At 43.4% G+C, this 19,879-nt stretch overlaps 1 protein-coding gene across 1 annotated transcript; it reads left to right on the top strand.

Annotated features, from left to right (window-relative positions):
• Positions 1–6,021: 6,021 nt before the first annotated feature.
• Positions 6,022–18,523, top strand: LOC142182737 (uncharacterized). Its single transcript, XM_075261076.1, has 10 exons — positions 6,022–6,049; positions 6,554–6,580; positions 6,792–6,881; positions 7,491–7,517; positions 8,405–8,500; positions 10,040–10,129; positions 10,243–10,269; positions 11,737–12,012; positions 16,875–16,901; positions 18,417–18,523. The coding sequence occupies exons 1-10, from the start codon at positions 6,022–6,024 to the stop codon at positions 18,521–18,523; spliced, it is 795 nt and encodes a 264-aa protein (XP_075117177.1).
• The last annotated feature ends 1,356 nt before the right edge of the window (positions 18,524–19,879 follow it).

Raw genomic sequence — 19,879 nt, forward strand, 5'->3', positions numbered from 1 at the left:
CTCCCTCCTGATAACCAGCCATGATGTCCTTATTGTGTCCGGGTTATCTTCTCATACATGTAGTGTCCTCCTGATAACCAGCCATGATGTCCTTATTGTGTCCGGGTTATCTTCTCATACATGTAGTGTCCTCCTGATAACCAGCCATGATGTCCTTATTGTGTCCGGGTTATCTTCTCATACATGTAGTGTCCTCCTGATAACCAGCCATGATGTCCTTATTGTGTCCGGGTTATCTTCTCATACATGTAGTGCCCCCTCCTGATAACCAGCCATGATGTCCTTATTGTGTCCGGGTTATCTTCTCATACATGTAGTGTCCTCCTGATAACCAGCCATGATGTCCTTATTGTGTCCCGGTTATCTTCCCATACATGTAGTGTCCTCCTGATAACCAGCCATGATGTCCTTATTGTGTCCGGGTTATCTTCTCATACATGTAGTGTCCTCCTGATAACCAGCCATGATGTCCTTATTGTGTCCGGGTTATCTTCTCATACATGTAGACCAGGCGGAATGTGGTACCAACAAAAGGGAAACCTCCTCCCACGGCTGTTAAACCCCAACATACAATAAAAACTCTGACACGCTCTTGGATGGTAAAATAGTGGGGGTCGGCCACAGCTTTATTAAACTATAAACACATCGGCAGGCCCTGCTATCCCCCTCCCCTTAACTCTTGGACCAAGCGCGTCACCGGAATGCCCCGCCACCGCCTGCGGTGTGCATGTGTATGATGTTCAACGGGTGACGCGCTCCATCTTCTACCACCGATGACCAGAAGGGGGAAGGGAGGGGAAAGGCGCAAGGACCCGCCAACATGCAAGCTGTGACACCTGAAAAATAAACCGGAATAAATAACAAAGCAAAGAAACAACAAACCAATAAATAATAAACAACCGTAACAACACAAAGAGAACCAACAACAGTGGGGAGGGTGGGAGGGAAACACGACCTGCTCCGACGCTGGCGGGGATCCGAAAGGAAGTCCCCGCCCAGCGCCGGAAGTTACATGGCCGCGAAAACCCCGCCTCCTCCGGAAACCCCGCCCCGGTCAGCAACAGCCGCCGGGAGGGGACAAAGGAGGAGGGAAGGGGGGAGCCACACGCCCGGTCAGGACCCGGACAGCTTAGGCAGCCGTCCGGGTCACAGTCTCCCTCCTGATAACCAGCCATGATGTCCTTATTGTGTCTGGGTTATCTTCTCATACATGTAGTGTCCTCCTGATAACCAGCCATGATGTCCTTATTGTGTCCGGGTCATCTTCTCATACATGTAGTGTCCCTGCCCGATAACCTGTCCACAATAAGGAAATCATGGCTGGGTTTCTGACAAGTCCCAGACCATAGAAAATTCCTTCATTCATAGTCGTATCAATAAGAAAATAATCAAGACAACAGATGTGACCACATGGTTAGAGGAAATCTATAAAACGCAAAATTTATTATTTAGTTATATTTGCGAAAATGTTTAACTTTTAATTTTTCACAAATTTAAATATGATTATGTTCATGGGAGAACCCCTTTAAGGTCAGTGTATGTAATGCTAAACTAAATCACAACTTCTTCCTTCTATATGGCATATGGTCCTGTATGTACATATATATAGTGATGTGCAAAAATTTTTAGCCACGTATGGCAGAAATGTTATCAATGCTCACCCCTTGGTTATTCTTTGCCCACTCCATCTCGTGCCAGTCCTTCCATACAAATACTTCCTTACATGCCTTCGTTCTTTTAGTTAAGCACACACAATAATCCTATACAAGAAGTGTACAGTCACTGACAGTAAAACTACAATGGAACGTTCTGGAATGCAACATTTCCAGCCCAGGCATAATATCAGGTCACGTTACATCATGTATTTATACAGGGATTACTTACATACATGTGTTGTTTTTATATCATTTGCAAATCTTTTATGCTGAAAATTGTTATGAGATATATATATATATATATATATATATATATATATATATATATAAGAATATTCTTTTTTTGGGGTGACAATGCTGTTTTTTAGGGGGTGGCAAATCAAGCAATTGTCCAAGTCAGCTGTGTTCAAAGGTGCAACTCATAGAAAGTATCCTCAACAGCCATGTCAATTTACCATTAGCGCCTTCGTTATCCGAGGTCACCAGGAAACACAAAACTAACCCCTTCACTGCCATAGTCTACTGGGGAATTTATAGTTAACCCTTACACTACTATAGATCACCAGGGATTTTAATTATAAGAAAACTAAGAATGGTGTGAAATGGGTCAGGGGGCTTTTTGCGCAGACTCGTCTCTGTATTTCTATAAGACCAGTAGCGTCATATAGAGGAGCGCTTTGTACTACACTCAGTGGCCAAAAGTCACAGGAAGGCGTGTCTCAGTGCCGGTTGTGTCGGATATGACGCTCAAACAGTGTGACGTGATGCGGCCTATGGCGCTAGTGTCGCCAGGATATCTGAGCATTCAGATGCAGACAGGTGTTTTGTGAACATGGCAGAACATCGTGAATTAAGTGACTTTAAACGTGGGATGATAATCGGTGCACGACGCATGGGACATATCATTTGGGAGATTACCCAGGAATTTGGGTTTCCAAGGTCAACAGTGTCTGGGGTGCGCCTGCAATATCGCAGAGACAATGTTGGCAGCTGCGTACATCGGGGCACTGGTCGACCATGAGTGTTCAATGAATGGACGTCACGTCACCTTCGCAGAGTCGCAAATTGCCGCCGATTTGAATGTGGGGTGCCAGGACCCCATTTCCACCAGGACTGTACGCTGTGAACTGCACCGCATAGGCTTCAACAGTCAACGCCCGACCTGTGTCCCTTTGCTGATGCCGCAACTCAGAGCTCGAAGACTGGCATGGGCACACGACCATCGTCATTGGACCATGGAACAGTGGCAGCATGTGGCATGGTCTGATGAATCACAGCTCCAGTTGTACATGATGTCCTTATTGTGTCCGGGTTATCTACTCATGGGTACGTGAGAATGTGGCGTATGCCACATGAAGCCATTGATCCTGCATGCCAACAGGGATGTGTCCAGCCCAGGTGGCTCCGTCATGGTGTGGGCCGTGTTGAAATGGTCGCAATTGGGCCCGGAGCAGGGATCAATGACCGGTGCTCGATACGTACAACTTATGGCAGTTTATCTGCACCCCTTCCTGGTGTTGGAGTTCCCTGATGGGGATGCTGTGTACCAACAGGACAATGCAACATGTCATCACTCGTTGGTGGCATGGGACTGGCTTAATGAACACACCAGTGATCTCACGACCCTCAATTGGCCTGCCCACTCGCCCGACCTAAACCCCATAGAGCATTTATGGGATGCTGTGGGTACCAGTGTCAGCTCCATGGACCCAGCGCCAACTACACAGGACCAATTGTGGGCTGCAGTGCAGACTGTGTGGATCAATATCCCACCAGAACTCTCCTAACACCTTGTGGAGTCCATGCCTTGTCGTCTTGCTACAGTTATCAGGGCTCACGGAGAAGTGGCCCGCTATTAATGGTGCATCCGGTACCTTCCCATGACTTTTGGCCACTCAGTGTGCAGCTGATTTTCTGCTCATACTTATTGGGAGACTAAGTGTGGTTGAGCGCAATTAAATTTTTTGTATTATGTACAGTTTATGACAAGTGCTGCTGTATATTTTGTGCCTGTAGATGACATTCATGCACCTGCTGTGCCTCCACGGCCTCAGTGAGCCCTGGGTATAGGACCTGTCCTGAATTTTTGCCCTGGGCCTGCTCTAATAAAACACAGGTGCAGAGCATATGGTCATATGCATGTAACCTTATATAGTTATCGGGGAAGATTTTTTACTTCTGTGCCACCTTTGTCATTTTCCCGAAAAGGCGGAGTGGCAAGGGCGGGCAGGTTTATCATCATTTTTTACAGAAATCTGACATAAATGCTATGGAAAATCTATGTCAGACATCACTCTGCTGACTCTAAGGCAGGGGTAGGGAACGTACGGCTCTCCAGCTGTTGCAAAACTACAACTCCCAGCATGCATACTGGCTCTGCTGTTCATGGAAGTGAATGGAGCGTGCTGGGAGTTGTAGTTTCACAGCAGCTGGAGAGCCAAAGGTTCCCTACCCCTGCTCTAAGGCAATGAAAAGTGGCCCAAACAATGGCAGTCTTCATAAATGTGCCCCATCAGCTTCAGAAAATATTCTAAGGCCCTATAAAAATTTGGTTATACAGTAGACACTGATAGTATTGCTCAGACACACACATTACAATTACAATGACACACACATTACAATGTTGTCCCACATTTAACAATGGGATAAAAAGGGATGAAAATAATCACACAATACACTTTTCAATCCAACGCCGAGCAGACTTATTTCTGGTGTATAGTACAGCTTCAAGCACAAACTAAAGACACATCTTATCAGACAGGCCCAGCGCCGCACCTCTAATGAGGCGAGGTGAGGTGGCAGAACCGGCGTTTTTTTTTTTTTACTGTTTTTGGTACTTTTGCATTATCGGGTCAGCATTGCAGTTCAGCATCAGCATCGGGACATACTGAACTGCTGTCTGCTGGCCCGATGCTGGCTGGCACTGGAGCTGTGTAAAGGAGCAGCAGATCACAGGACGCCAGAGAGGGGCGCCCAGACCCTGCCCTCACTCGCGGTGCGGAGAGGATGGTGGAGCCCGGCCTGGCGTGAGCGGTGGGCCACCGTGACAGACGGTGTGTGCATGCCACTGCAGCCGCAGCATCAGGGGGTGACGTCCGGCCTCACCGTGTCCTCCCGGCACTGGGACGTGCAGCCCAGCCGCTGACAAGCTTGTGCTCACCGACAATCACCGCAATCCCCAAGTCAACCCACGCCCCGACCCCGCCACCATCCTCTCCGCACTGCAAGTGAGGGCGGGGTCTGGGCATTCCTCTCTGGCATCCTGTGATCCACTGCTCCTTTGCACTGCTCCAGTGCCAGCCAGCATTGGGCCAGCAGTCAGCATGTCCCGATGCTGGTGCTGAACTGCGATGCTGGCCCGATACTGTTTTTTCTCTGAACCAGCGCAAGGAGAGCTGCCGCTCTCCTTGCGCTGATTGAGACGTCAACGTATCAGCGTAGGTGGTGTACTGTCAGGAGAAGAGGATGCGGTGGCAGCGGGAGCAGCAGTGAGGTCGGTAAGTATAACTTTTTTTTTGTTTTATAATAGGCCGCTACCTGCCGGAGTATCCCCAGCAGGTAGCGGCCTATTTACCAACCTCCCTGGACCTGTTCACTGCCGCCCCCGCTTCCTTTGTACTATAGGTGGAGGGCGGCAGTGAATAGGCCCAGGCCGCGATCCCACTGCCACTATTATTATACTCGGAGAACATAATAAACAGTGTTACTCAGTGTTAATAGTAATAGCCTGTTACTGTAAGCACAAGATTTAGGCCTGTAAGGCAACAGGCTATTACTACTAGCATAGGCTTTGGGCCTATATGGTAATATCCCAGACCATGTGACATCAGGCTCGAAATCTGCTAGGATTAACATTGGATCCCGGAGTGGTGAGTAACACTGTTTATTATGTTCCCTCACCTCCCCTGGGGCTCCGATTATTATACTGAAAAGACCCCCGAGTATAATAATAGTGGTAGCGGGATCTCGGCCTGGGCCTATTCACTGCCGCCCTCTGCGGCCTATAGTACAAAGGAAGCGGGGGCGGCAGTGAACAGGTCCGGGGAGGTTGGTAAATAGGCCGCTACCATGACGGATTACCAAATGCAGATGTGAACCAAGGGTAAATCTGTTCATATATGGCACGGTTGGGTGGCAGTTCATGCGAATAACCACCATGTAAATGTCTATTCCCTAAGCAGTGGCCACCACAAGTGAAATGTGTGACCAGGTCCGGCTGTCTCTAGAGAAGTAAGACCCATGGAGATGAGCTGGCAGCTGGACCTTCTTATATTTACACAGGATTGTCTTCTTCTCAATTCCTATTTCTTCTTATGTATCTTGTTTCCTTCCTCAGATACGTTCATCATAACCACTAATAGGATAAATGGCTGCATGGAATAACCCTGAGACAGGTAGGTATAAGTCTCCCAATATTAAGGGAGCTGTGATAATGTGCAGTCACCTCCTCCTGGACACAGTAGTCAGGGGACATCTCACCAAGTGAGGAGGGGGCTGCTATACAATGTGGTGCAAAAGTTTTAGACACAAAATGCTGAAAAGTAAGAATGCGTTCTTAAATAGAAGGGTTAATAGTTTCTTTTTGTCAATTAATAAAGTGAAGAGAATGTATAAAAGAGAAATCTAAAATCTTTCAGCAAGCCCCTTCCCCTGGGGCTGGTTATAGGTAAATAGGGTAAAGTCAGTTTACTGGACATTGACACTGAGGGCTGCACATAGGGGTCTATTGACTAGGAATCACTGCTCATACATTAGTACATTATTATAGAAGTGAAGGATTACAGAAGTGAATTTGAGCTCTGGCAACTAGCCCGGAATTACTGTATGTTATGGAAGAATACATTAAATGTCCTATAATGATTTGGCAACACCTACAAGGTATTTCTCTACATTTGCAGGTACCCCAAGGAATACTCAAGAAGAACGTAAGTAGTGTAGTTATTCTGCTATTATTATTAATCGGTGCATTATACACAAGCTTATATAATGGGTGCCATCACTCAAATGTATGGAGCAGGGAGAAGCTACAAGGGGATGCAGATGGAGCAGTAGTGTCCAGGCACTCTGTGTATTCATGATAGACAAAGTCTCTAAAACATATAATAGTTGTTGTAATAATAATCTATGTCATTGCAGCACAAACACTGTCGTCAACCCTCTCGCTGAGCCACCTAAAGTTGCAAGAGCCTCCAGACACCAATGGCGAGGATGGATTACCAAGACCAGGTGAGATCTAATAACACATCAGTCTCCTGCATAGAGTAAATGCCTATACTGCCATTTGGCTCAAAATTTAATGGGTTGCAAGATCTTTCCACCTTTTCAGCAAATACACTGATAATATTAAAGGGAGTCTGTCACCAGATAGGTTAGTGTCACCAGAACCAGCATATCACCCCAGTCCCGCAGATAGATAGGTTAGTTTCTCCTGACTCAAAAGATGTTTTCTCCTTGTGAATCGCTGCCTCTGTTGCTGAGATGTCACTGATTTTTGTGAATATGCAAATGAGCTCTGTGGAGCAACAAGGGTGTTGCCATTGCTCCAAAGAGCTCATTTGCATTATGACAAACACAGTAATATCATGGCAATGGAGGCAACGATTCACAAGGGGAAAACACCTTTTGAGTCAGGAGACACTAACCTATCTATCTGCGGGACTGGGGTGATAGGCTGGGTTTATAACGACTAGACAGATAGTATATAATGGTATAAAAGTATAAAAATAGAGAAATCCACTGGAGTATCTTCATGTAATTGTTCAAACAAGACATAGTTTATTTTGCTATTATTTTATGATATTATTCACTATTATGTTGTGTTTATTGTATTTTCAGGTCCATTAAGAAACACAGAAGAAGAATGTACGTACCAAAATTTGGCTTCAAGAAAAGTGATTTAAAGGGATTTGTCACAAGGAACAAAAGATTCAGTATAAGACTAGATTCACATGACCGATCTGTGTGTTTGCTGGATTTACCAGCCTGAACATCATGCAGGGAGAGGGACTCCTAGTAGTATAGTTATGTATGATGCTAAGAGTCCCTGCCTCCCAGCGACATACTGCCTAGTACTATATTCACTATAGGACACCATGTCACTGGGGGCAGGGACTCTTAGCATCTTAGATATTACTATATTGCTAGGAGTCTTTCTCAATGCACAGTATTCAGAGCAGTAAATCCAGCGAAAATGGGTAAAACTGTTGTTTACTAACTCAAATCTCTGCTTATGCTGGTCTTAGGAGTCCAGTGGGCGGTACTATATCGTGATTGACAGCTTTACCCCTGACTGCGCATACAGAGATAGCTGTCAATCACAGTAGGACCTCCCACTGGACTCTTAAAGAGAGAAAGAGTAGAAATGTTAATGAATAAATGACAAGTCATATTACTAAATCTCTTACCGCACAGCTATTCCTGCTCTATAGCATGCTGCCTACAGATTTAATTGCGTGTTCACTATATCCCTTTAAATATTTTTATTATTTGGTTGCCCATAGACTGTGCTTGGTACACACCCACATTTATGACAATGGGACCTTTATAAACTAGATCCCTGTGCCCCTGTATCCTATGCCACATGAAAATCTTTAAACTGAACATATAAATGTTTTTTTAAAAAATTTCTTGCCTAATTTTTTAATTTTTTTGTACACGTCTTATAGCTCAGAAGTTTTCACAGTCTGAATAATACGATATACCTGTATATACTAGTATGCTATTAATAACTGTTTTTGCTTCTTTTAAAGTAGAGAAAATAGGATCACTCCTGGAATCTAATATCGAGGCCCTTAGTATCCTTATAGTCCAAGTGTGTCAGTACTCCAACAAGCCTACCCAAGATGGTAAATCATTCGGACCCATTTATTATCATTTTATATGTACATAGTTGTGGATAAATATTCTGTTTTATTTTGTTACATTGCAATATACAAAGGGGAATATCTATAGTGGGTGCAGAAGTTATAGTCGCCCCTTAACTCTGATGATCATAGGCCTCCCCTGCCACATAAGAAGACACCAGTATCATAAATGGTATGTATTAGGTGCTGGACCTTATTACAGACCTTATATTGGTTCTAAGAAGATTCAAGGTCCCCCCATTGGTGTCAGCCCATCACTATGGACATGAGCACTGAATCCACTCAAATGAAGCCTACCCCAGACAGATTACTTGCCCCTACAGTATGAACGGATGCAAACAGAACATACCACACATACCCTGTTTCCCCGAAAATAAGTCATCCCCCGAAAGTAAGACATAGCAGAGGTTTTGTTGAATTACCTAATATAAGGCACCCCCCAAAAGTAAGACATCCCCCAATAAAAATAATCTTTCTGCGCAAAGATTGTATGAAGAAAAACATTGCAGCCGGCTGAATACTGCGTGATGTTCCATGTGCACAGGCATGCTGGCTGCTGACGCCGCTGCAACATATAGTATCCACTGTTCCTGCTGCGGTAGGATGAGCTGGGAGATGCCCGCTGTGCATACACTAAGCATCATATGTGGCGGGAGATCCACTCTCCCAGCTCATCCCACAGCAGCAGGAACACTGGATACAACATGCGGCTTTCCTGTGCACACGTAGAGCGCACTCAGTGTTCAGCCGACTGCAATGTTTTTCTTCATACAGTTCTTTGCGCAGCGAGCACATCTCAGCATAGTGCAGTGGTGGCAGCAGCACACAAAAATAAAATAAGACATCCCCTGAAAATAAGACATATCATATCTTTAGGACAAAAAAATAATATAAGACACTGTCTTATTTTCGGGGAAACACGGTAGTAAGACTTGCTAATGTGATTGTCCATTCAGAGAATCAATCGAAAGATGTCACTACTTACAGGGATGTTACTTGCAATTAATTGAGCTTTGGTAGAAATTGGTTATGATCCCCAAATAGGGATTTCATTTTATTGTATGTGAGCTTTCAATTCTAAAATACCCTTCTGGGGAGGAATGGAATATTCTATTCGAAAAGACAATGAACACAAGACTCTATAGCATAGGACTTGTCCTTGCATGTTTTAGACAGTGAGAATGGTGCCTTTAGGGTGTTGCTTCCAATCAGGAGGTGTAACAGGGCTCTAGTGAAGGAAACTCTGGAGTATTCCCAAGACACTAGTCAGTTTTTTTTATTATACTGGAAAATAATAACCAAATGTGAAACAAGTGAGGCCAAAAGTAACCAATGTCAAAATATCTAATAAGTAATGACTCATTATGCCATTGTCTTCTTATGGAGCAGAGAGACCTAAGGTACTGGGTCAAGGTGTAAGGACAACCTCTGCACCACCTATGGGTTTATCACTATCTTTAAAAAAAACATACAAATCTCTGATATCCTAATATATACATGTGTTTTTGTAAATGTTTTTAGCTCCAGGTCCCGCAAGAAAACACAGAAGTTTGAAAGAACTTAAAAATGAGTTTCAGTTAAAAATGGAACAGCTGAAGCAAGCAGTAGCAGGTATCCTCCTATATACCTCTCATTATACAGTATATAGCATCCTCCCACTTCCTATTCTAAGAACTCTATAGTCTTCCCCCTGTTCATTCATGTTATGTTTTTATTTATTTTAGCCCTTTCATCCAATGGACCCCCAAACCGTGAGTAATAACAGATCTGTTCTTAATGCTCTGACTGTTACTATTTGGCTTCTAGTCTCACCTGCGGCCTTCTATCCTAATTTATTCTTCAATGTAAAGTGTACAGTATGTACAGTTTCACAAAAAGTTCTAGATGTGATTATGTCAGAAGTTGTGATCAGTGGGGTCTAAAGTGATAAGACCCCAACCGATCGCTGATATGAAAGATCAAAAGGTCTCATCTTTGGACTGTACTCCTCATACTATGATTGACTATGCTCAGTTGGATAAACCCATAGAAAGAATACCCCACCCCAAACGCAGACAGACCCTGAGCCGATACAGACTGAGCGCTCACAACCTGGAAATTGAAACGGGGTGGTACAAGCAGTCATACAAGCCACGGGAAAACAGACTGTGGCAACACTGCGACCAAGGGGCCCTAGAAGACGTGGCCCATTTCCTGCTACACTGCACCAAATACTCAGCTGTGAGGGCCATCTACTACCAAAGACTCTCTGCCCACATCCCAGACTTCATATCTGCAGACAAGAAGAGGAAACTCTACATCATATTGGGAGAAGAGGAGCCCACGGTGGAGATCACTGTCCAATACGTGTCCAGCTGTCACCAAACAAGAGGAAGATGAGACCCCAAAAGACTATTAAACCCCCCCACCCAAAGAACTTTAAACCCCACCATCCACCCACCCTATGCCCACTCATACCCACACGTCCCAAACAAGAACAACGAGACCGCAAGGACACACATACCCCCAAACCACAACCCCCCACGCCCACTCCCAACCATTCTTTGATTTGGCAATACCAAATGTTTTTTCTTTGGTTATGCTAATAAAGCCCCTTTGTATCTTGTATCTTGAAAGTCTGAGCTGGAAAAAGCCAATCACAACTAATGGGCACAACGCTCATCGATAATGGACATCCAATGAACCCCATTATAAACCATGTGGACCCTCGGGATCCGTTGCTGTCCATCAATAGACAGACCGTTTTTCATAAAGGATTACTGTCAATGTTGGGATCTATTTTTTATTGTTTTTTCTGTTTTTTATTTCTAAGGGAGAGCAGAAGAAAAGAAAAATTAAAGTGTGATCTACTTACACACATTGTTATATTGTAATTTTACTAGAGTTCCCTTTCATTTTAGACTTTAGGTACATCACCATAACCTCTGAGTTGTATGGAGTCATAATATAAAATCCTTTAACTTTAAGATTGTCGTACTCTACCTTTTTATCTCTCTGGTTTTATATGGAGGAATTTTTTATTTTTATGAATCCTTCAAAATAAGGCATGTTCTCACGCAATGCTGTATATATGGGGTACGGCTAATGGGGGCCAAGTGTTGGTTCGTAGGGTCAGAACCAGGCCAAAAAACCTTAGCTAGAGCATGTAAACCCCCCATTAACAGAGGCAGCTGGAGATAAGAATTCTACTGTAATGTAACGTTTCTTTTTCCCTCTAGACTTTTCCGTAGATGAGCTCTATACTTTGATCTTACATATTAAAAGTGACGACTGGATTCACCTGATGAGAGTTCTTCTTGTCGAAGAGTCAGAGATGGAGGCATGTCGAAGACTCTACCCTAATCTACGGGAACAGAAATACCAGATGCTGCAGATCTGGTTAAATAAAAGTGAGAATGGAATGAGGACCCATCGAGACCACCTGGTAGAAGCTCTAGTGCTCATCGAATATGATCACCTTGCTTCATTGTTTAGGAATAAATCCACTAGATCCGGTAAGAAGATTGTCTCTGTACTTATGTATATGTCATTTTATTATACTCAGACAATTTCTAATTTGGGTTAGGTGAGTAATAAAAACATCATATGACACTTACTTGGGGCTGGGAAAGCTTCATGAAAATGTTAGTCACCACTGACCACTTTAAAGGACCACCACCGAAATCTCTTCTAAACCACCTATATGAGATGTTGTAAATAGTAGAATTTATCAGGAGCAAGAAAGGATTGTTCCCTGTGTCGATGTTCTGCCCCACAACAGCATATAAAGGCTATAGTAGAAATTTTTGTGGTGGTAGACTACCAGTTGTAAGTGACCACTGGGCACCTAGGAGTGAAGACAAAAACATTTGTATATACTGTCATTAGTTAGTTAGTTTTAACACATTGGTGGGCCCAGTGCAATGGCTTCATAAGTGGGCCTTCCCATCGCCAACACTAAGAAAAACAAATTACAAGCCCCCTTTAGTGGCTCTTACATAGTATAATGCCTTCTTACTGGCCACATACAATATAATGCCCCTCAGTGGCCCATCACACAGTCAAATGCCCCATTGCAGTGGGATCACACATTAATCAGTCCACCATAGTGACCCATCAGACATTAACCTGGCCCACCCCAGTGGCCCCTCAGACATTATATTATAATGTCCCTCATTGTATAATGTCCCCTTCAAATTGCCCCCACAGGATAATATCACCCTCCAGTTTTTCCCAAAGTATAATATCCCCCTCCAGGTTGCTCCCACTATTTAAGGTCCCCTTCTAGATGTCCCTACACTTTCATGTTCCCTTTAGGCCTTGTTCACACAGGGCACGGGATGGCGTATTTTGGTCCTGATTTTGACGCAGAAAGCCGTGTCAGAATAGGAAAAAAATGCGCCTGCCACGGCTTCCCACTCTGGAGTAGGCCCAAATGAATGGGCCTAGTCCGGAGGGTGCTGCCACGAGGTGGATGCCGCGGCTGAATCAGTCACGGAATCCACCTGAAGAAAGGGCAGCTCGCTTCTTTTTCCATGATTGGGACCTTACCGCTCACAGAAAAAAGGAAGCTAGTGGTCTACATAGACCTCTATTGTGAGGGGGCGGATTCTGAGGTGGATTCGGTGCCAAAATCTGCCCCCTCTTGCCCTGCGTGAACGAGCCCTTAGGGTGCCCTACCGAACATGTGTCAATCCTAACAACAGTCGATGTAGGCATACTTAAAAAAAACATGGATTTCACAAATTTCTCCTGGCAAAGTTGGCATCCTATGACAGTGTTATGTATAAAGTAGCAAAAAAGTCAATGGTACCGCACACTCTAAGATTATATGTGGTGCTAGCGAAAAAAGGTCCTTCGACCCAAATATACTAGTGAAAATAGATTTTGCTGCACACACTGTTTTGTGATCAAAGGAATATAGAGATTTATTTTACAATATAGTTAACCCCTTTTGACACAGTGCAAAATATTGGTATAGAAAGACAGGCTAGATCAATTGGATATGACATTTCGGTCCTTAGACCTTCATCAGAAGCAATCTAGTGTGGTAGCAGGATGCCTTGACACTTATACTGATCCTGCTACCACACTAGATTGCTTCTGATGAAGGTCTAAGGACCGAAACGTCATATCCAATTGATCTAGTCTGTCTTTCTATACCAATATTTTGCATTGTGTCAAAAGGGGTTAACTATATTGTAAAATAAATCTCTATATTCCTTTGATCACAAAAAAGTGTATGCAGCAAAATCTATTTTCACCAGTGTTATGTATAAAGTCACTGAGCTCTGGAATGCAATACCACAACATATAAGACAGTTCCCCACAATCACAAGCTCCACCATGACTCTGTAGACTCACCTCTCCAGGAAAGCCTACAACCTCCAATAATGCCGCTGCCACCATACCACCATCTAGACAGCTTCTACCCTCATAGATTGTAAGCCCTTACATGGTCTTTTCCGCTGTACCAGTTAGGCACTAGGTTAATTTACTGTACTTGTTTCTGTATTATATATGTAAATCCTCTTCATATGTAACACTCCATGGAATTCGTGGTGTTCTAATCTCACTTTTGTCCTGATCGGTGACCAATGGATATGACCATGAATGCAGGAACCTTCTATGGTCTGGAACTTGTCTAAAACCCAGCCATGATGTCCTTATTGTGGACAGGTTATCTTCTCGTGTATGTCCTGTCCCCTCCTGATAACCAGCCATGATGTCCTTATTGTGGACAGGTTATCTTCTCGTGTATGTCCTGTCCCCTCCTGATAACCAGCCATGATGTCCTTATTGTGGACAGGTTATCTTCTCGTGTATGTCCTGTCCCCTCCTGATAACCAGCCATGATGTCCTTATTGTGGACAGGTTATCTTCTCGTGTATGTCCTGTCCCTGTATGTTTTTGGTTTGGACTCATGGCTGGCTCCCAGACCATAGAAAGTTCTTGCCTTCATGGTCATATTCGTTGGCAATTGATCAAGACAACAGAAGTCACCACTAAGATGGTTAGAGGAAATCTTTAAAAGGGTCCATTCACACGGAGTAATGTGCCGCGTGATCTGGCACGTATACGGCGTGTGAGACTTTGCGCGCCGTAAAAGCTCCCATTGATTTCAATGGGAGCCTGGATCGTATACGCTACGTTATTTTGCGGCCAGATCACGCGGCACGTTAACCCGTGTGAATGGACCCAAACTTTGCAAGATTGTTAATCATTTATATTCTCAAAAACTTCATTTTTAATTGTCTACAAATTTAAAAACCCCTTTAATGTCCAATGAAGAGAACCCTTCAGGTTCCAGGGCCCTATAGCTATATACCCAAGGTAGTTATGGAAACGGCATAGAGTAGTTCAGCTCTATGCAGTCCTGGGGTCGGGACTTAGGAACAGATATATAACCATTTAAAGTTGAGGTCAAACTTTGTGGAAAAACTTACAAAAGTGTATCCTTCCATTAATTTTCCAAAGGAAAGAAAAAGTGGGTAAAACATCCCCAGCCCCCTCACTACAATGCACTTCTTATTCTTACTATGTGTTTTATTTTTGCTTTTTTTTTTACAGCTCCTATACTAAGATAGAACCATCATTGTAAGTATAACCTGTAGAATATATGAAGCTGCCACAGTTCTTGTCACTAGGGTTGAGTGATCGGAAAAGATCAGATTCCGATCGGTGATCGAGTAAATTTCACAATCACGATCGGAATTCTGATCCCAATCTTTTCCGGCAGGATCGAGGTTGGAGGTTATTTCCCACAATGACTGGCTACTGGCCAATCACTGTGGGAAAAGCTAACATTAGGGTTGAGCGATTGGGATCAGGAATGATTGGATGCCGATCGGCGATCAAGCAAATTTCATGATTGATGGAAAATGATCGAAAATCGGATTTTAAAAACGATCCTGAAATCTCAAGATCGGCTCAACCCTACTTGTCACATACTACTGTATATATAGACATAGATGATAACAATGCTTAGGATTATGGCGCTATGAGATATAAGCTTGCTCCTGAGCCGGCACATCACCAATCTATCATTACTGTATGGAGAGGGCAGATCAGATGTCATTACTTCTTCCTCATAGAGAGAACGGAGCGGCTGCCATGTGACAGCGCCTTCCTTCTTAGTCATTAGTGAGATCACTGCTGATCACACTAGAAGGGGGGCAGAAGTGTCTTAGAGAGTACCCAAGTTTTCATTAAAATGTTGAAATATGTGCAGGGTCTTACTGGGAAGCCTGTTCTCTGGCTGGATAAACCTTTCTACATGATTTCCTATTAGATGTTCTTCTGCTAATAGCCCCATTATGGCTGAAGAACATTTTGCATTTCTCTCTGAGGCAGGGGGCATGTACAATACAGAGAAGTTTGCCCCCATGCCATCCATTATTACTGCTACTGGTTTCTTTACATGTAATTCTGGCAGAAGTAACTATAAAATGCAAACAAATAGCTAAGAAAAGCCAAAGTGAACATACTGTGGGAAATCGAGGGAGACTGGACTGCAAATCCAGGTTATAACGCAGAAAAAGAGAAATGTGAACACAATCAGGAAAGCTACTTACTGTCTGCGACTAACATCCCATCAGATATAACACAAGCAGCTAGTCAGTAGTAGATACTCTCCCTTATTACTCTGTGAGACTCTGCAAATTCATCTCCTGCAGAGGATGTGAAAAGAGATCTGCCCTCTCTCCTTCCATGGAATTAGTAGTGTTCTAAAAATAAATAATAATAATAATTGTATTGATGATCGTATCCAGTGGCAACCAATCAAGACAACAGACTGTCACCACTAAGATGATTAGAGGAAATCTTTATTAGAAACGCAGCTTTTTTTGTTGCAGATTTTATTGTATTTTTTTGAGCCAAAGCCAAGATTGGATTGAGCAGAAGGTAGAAGTATAAGAACATCCCATATATTTCCCATTTCTTTAGTAGCCTTTCTTGGCTTCGGCTCAAAAAAAGTAGCAAAATCTGCAACGTGGGGCCTCAGCCTAAAATTTTAATTTTTTTATATTTGCAAAAATGTTTAACTTTTGCCTACAAATTTAAACTTAGTTATGTTAATGGGATAATCCATTTTAATGTCAGGTGATGGCAAACACAAATATTATATAAGCAAATTGTTGCCAAGATGCTCTCATTCACCTCCATGGAAGTTGCCAGAGGAATAACCTGCAACGTGTCCTCAACCCTCGTCTATTTTCTGGTTGCCCTATACAATAACAAGAAAAATTCTAAAAGTTAGAAAAGGTATTCTTCCATTAGTTTTCCAGATAAAAAGAAAAACTTTGTAAAGACATCCCCATCACTCCAGTGCACTTATCCATACTTACTGTGTTTTATTTTTGTTTTTCTCCCACAGCTCCTCCACTGAGATTGGATGATCATAGTAAGTATAACCTGTAGAATATATGGCACTGCCAGAGTTCTTATTACATACTCTATAGATTATAACAATGCAATGAGATACAAGCTTGCTCCTGAGCCGGCACATCACCAATCTGTCATTGGTATAAAGAAAGGGCAGAGCAGATGTCATTACTTCTTCCTCACAGAGAGAATGGAGCGGCTGCCATGTGACAGCGCCTTCCTTCTTTGTCATTAGTGAAATAAGTGGTGATCACACTAAGGGGGCATTCACACGGAGTAAAGTGGCGCTGATTCTGGCACGATTACTCGCGGCAGCATCAGCGCTGATAAAAAAAAAAAAAAAGACTCCCATTGACTTCAATGGGTTCCGTTTAATGAGCGTAACACATTGAAATCAATGGGAGTCTTTTTATCAGCGCTGATTCTGCCGCAAGTTATCGTGCCAGAATCAGCGCCACTTTACTTCATGTGAATGCCCCCTAAAAGGAGCATTACGATACCTCAAGCTAAAGGGAACAGACATGTCTTCAAGGTCATACATGGTGCCCTATAAGCTTTTCTCTTGCTAATAGCCCTTATTATGACTGCAGCACATTTTGCATTTCTCTCTGAGGCAGGGAGTGTGTACAATGCAGAGCGCACTGCTCTCCCCCTCACCCATCCTCTACAACTATTGCTTTCTCTACATGTAAATCTGCCAAGAATAACTGCAAAGTAGCATAACAAATAGTTGAGAAAAGCCCAAGTGACCATAATATAGGTGATCCAGGAGGGAGGAAGGAAGAGAGGAAAGGAAGGAAGAAGGGAAGGAGGGAAGGAAGGAAGGAAGGAAGGAAGGAAGGAAGGAGGGAAGGCGGGAAGGAGGGAAGGAAGGAAGGAAGGAGGGAAGGCGGGAAGGAGGGAAGGAAGGAAGGAAGGAAGGAAGGAAGGAGGGAAGGCGGGAAGGAGGGAAGGAGGGAGGGAAGGAAGGAAGGAGGGAAGGCGGGAAGGAGGGAAGGAAGGAAGGAAGGAGGGAAGGCGGGAAGGAGGGAAGGAAGGAAGGAAGGAAGGAGGGAAGGCGGGAAGGAGGGAGGGAAGGAAGGAAGGAAGAGAGGAAAGGAAGGAAGGAAGAAAAGACCTACCTTAACTACCTTAGTAACAGGGAGTGAACAGCAAGTTAGAAAGAAGGGAGACACCTAGTAGCAGGCAACTTTAGAGAAGACAAAAAAAAAATTGAAATTTTACAAAAAAAAAAAAAGGGAAATTTTTAAATTTAAATGTAAAAATTCTTTAAAAAATTATGTTTAAAATAAAAAGATGATTTCAAAAATAGTTACGTTTATCATGGCAAATTCCCTTTAAATGTAGTATGAACTTTTTTGCCCCATCCGAATGTTGTGGACTTTCTACTGGACTTTATTCACATAAATAGAGAATGGCTGCAATTAGACAAAACCCATTTACAAAAGTGGAGGTTCCTGGCAGAAAAGAGACTGTTTTTCTAGCTGACGTTCACTTTAATTTGCTTCTGCATTAACCCTTTCTATGCTTACAGGTGACACCAGCCGTTCGGTTACGTCTACGCACAAGATCGGATATCAAGTCTTCAGCCCAACATGGCACGTACAGTCAAATCTTCGAAACCTTCCTCGATATTCATGAGTCCATGTCATTTGATCAAGTTGGCCTTAACACTCTTGGGCAGTAATGTCTTGCGAATCTCACAATTTTTAAATATTTTTTTAAATATTTCATATTGATATATTGTACTATATTTTGAGTGCTTGAATTATTTGAGAAGAAATTACCTGCATCAGCTCAAGGATAATGCTAGGTTCACATTAACATTGCCTGTCCATTGTCCTGGTTCGTCGGATCGCTATAGTAGTGGTTGCATATGGAACCTATTGGCTATAAAGGGATCCACGCAGGTCTTTTTCATCCACTGATTTCAGGTGGAAATTGCTAGGGGGACTCTGCTGCAAATGTGAAGGTAGCCCTAATAAAGAGGCTGCATATATGATTTCTACATAGTATTTTCTGATTATTATGTGGTGCAATATTACAGCCTTCTTCTGAATGTATAGGTGTTGCAATCCCAGTTCAGAACCAGAAGGGCATGATTGTTACTTTAAGCGTAGACTGTCATATGTTGTTAAAACACTTGTTTGCATGTAACCTGATTTATTCCTTTTTTTAATATATGTGTATAATACACTCACCGGCCACTTTATTAGGTACACCATGCTAGTAACGGGTTGGACCCCCTTTTGCCTTCAGAACTGCCTCAATTCTTCGTGGCATAGATTCAACAAGCTGCTGGAAGCATTCCTCAGAGATTTTGGTCCATATTGACATGATGGCATCACACAGTTGCCGCAGATTTGTCGGCTGCACATCCATGATGCGAATCTCCCGTTCCACCACATCCCAAAGATGCTCTATTGGATTGAGATCTGGTGACTGTGGAGGCCATTGGAGTACAGTGAACTCATTGTCATGTTCAAGAAACCAGTCTGAGATGATTCCAGCTTTATGACATGGCATTGCATTATCCTGCTGAAAGTAGCCATCAGATGTTGGGTACATTGTGGTCATAAAGGGATGGACATGGTCAGCAACAATACTCAGGTAGGTTTTGGCGTTGCAACGATGCTCAATTGGTACCAAGGGGCCCAAAGAGTGCCAAGAAAATATTCCCCACACCATGACACCACCACCACCAGCCTGAACCGTTGATACAAGGCAGGATGGATCCATGCTTTCATGTTGTTGACGCCAAATTCTGACCCTACCATCCGAATGTGGCAGCAGAAATCGAGACTCATCAGACCAGGCAACGTTTTTCCAATCTTCAATTGTCCAATTTTGATGAGCTTGTGCAAATTGTAGCCTCAGTTTCCTGTTCTTAGCTGAAAGGAGTGGCACCCGGTGTGGTCTTCTGCTGCTGTAGCCCATCTGCCTCAAAGTTCGACGTACTGTGCGTTCAGAGATGCTCTTCTGGCTACCTTGGTTGTA

This window comes from Leptodactylus fuscus, chromosome 1, assembly GCF_031893055.1.
Source record: "Leptodactylus fuscus isolate aLepFus1 chromosome 1, aLepFus1.hap2, whole genome shotgun sequence".
Taxonomy (NCBI): Eukaryota; Metazoa; Chordata; class Amphibia; order Anura; family Leptodactylidae; genus Leptodactylus; species Leptodactylus fuscus.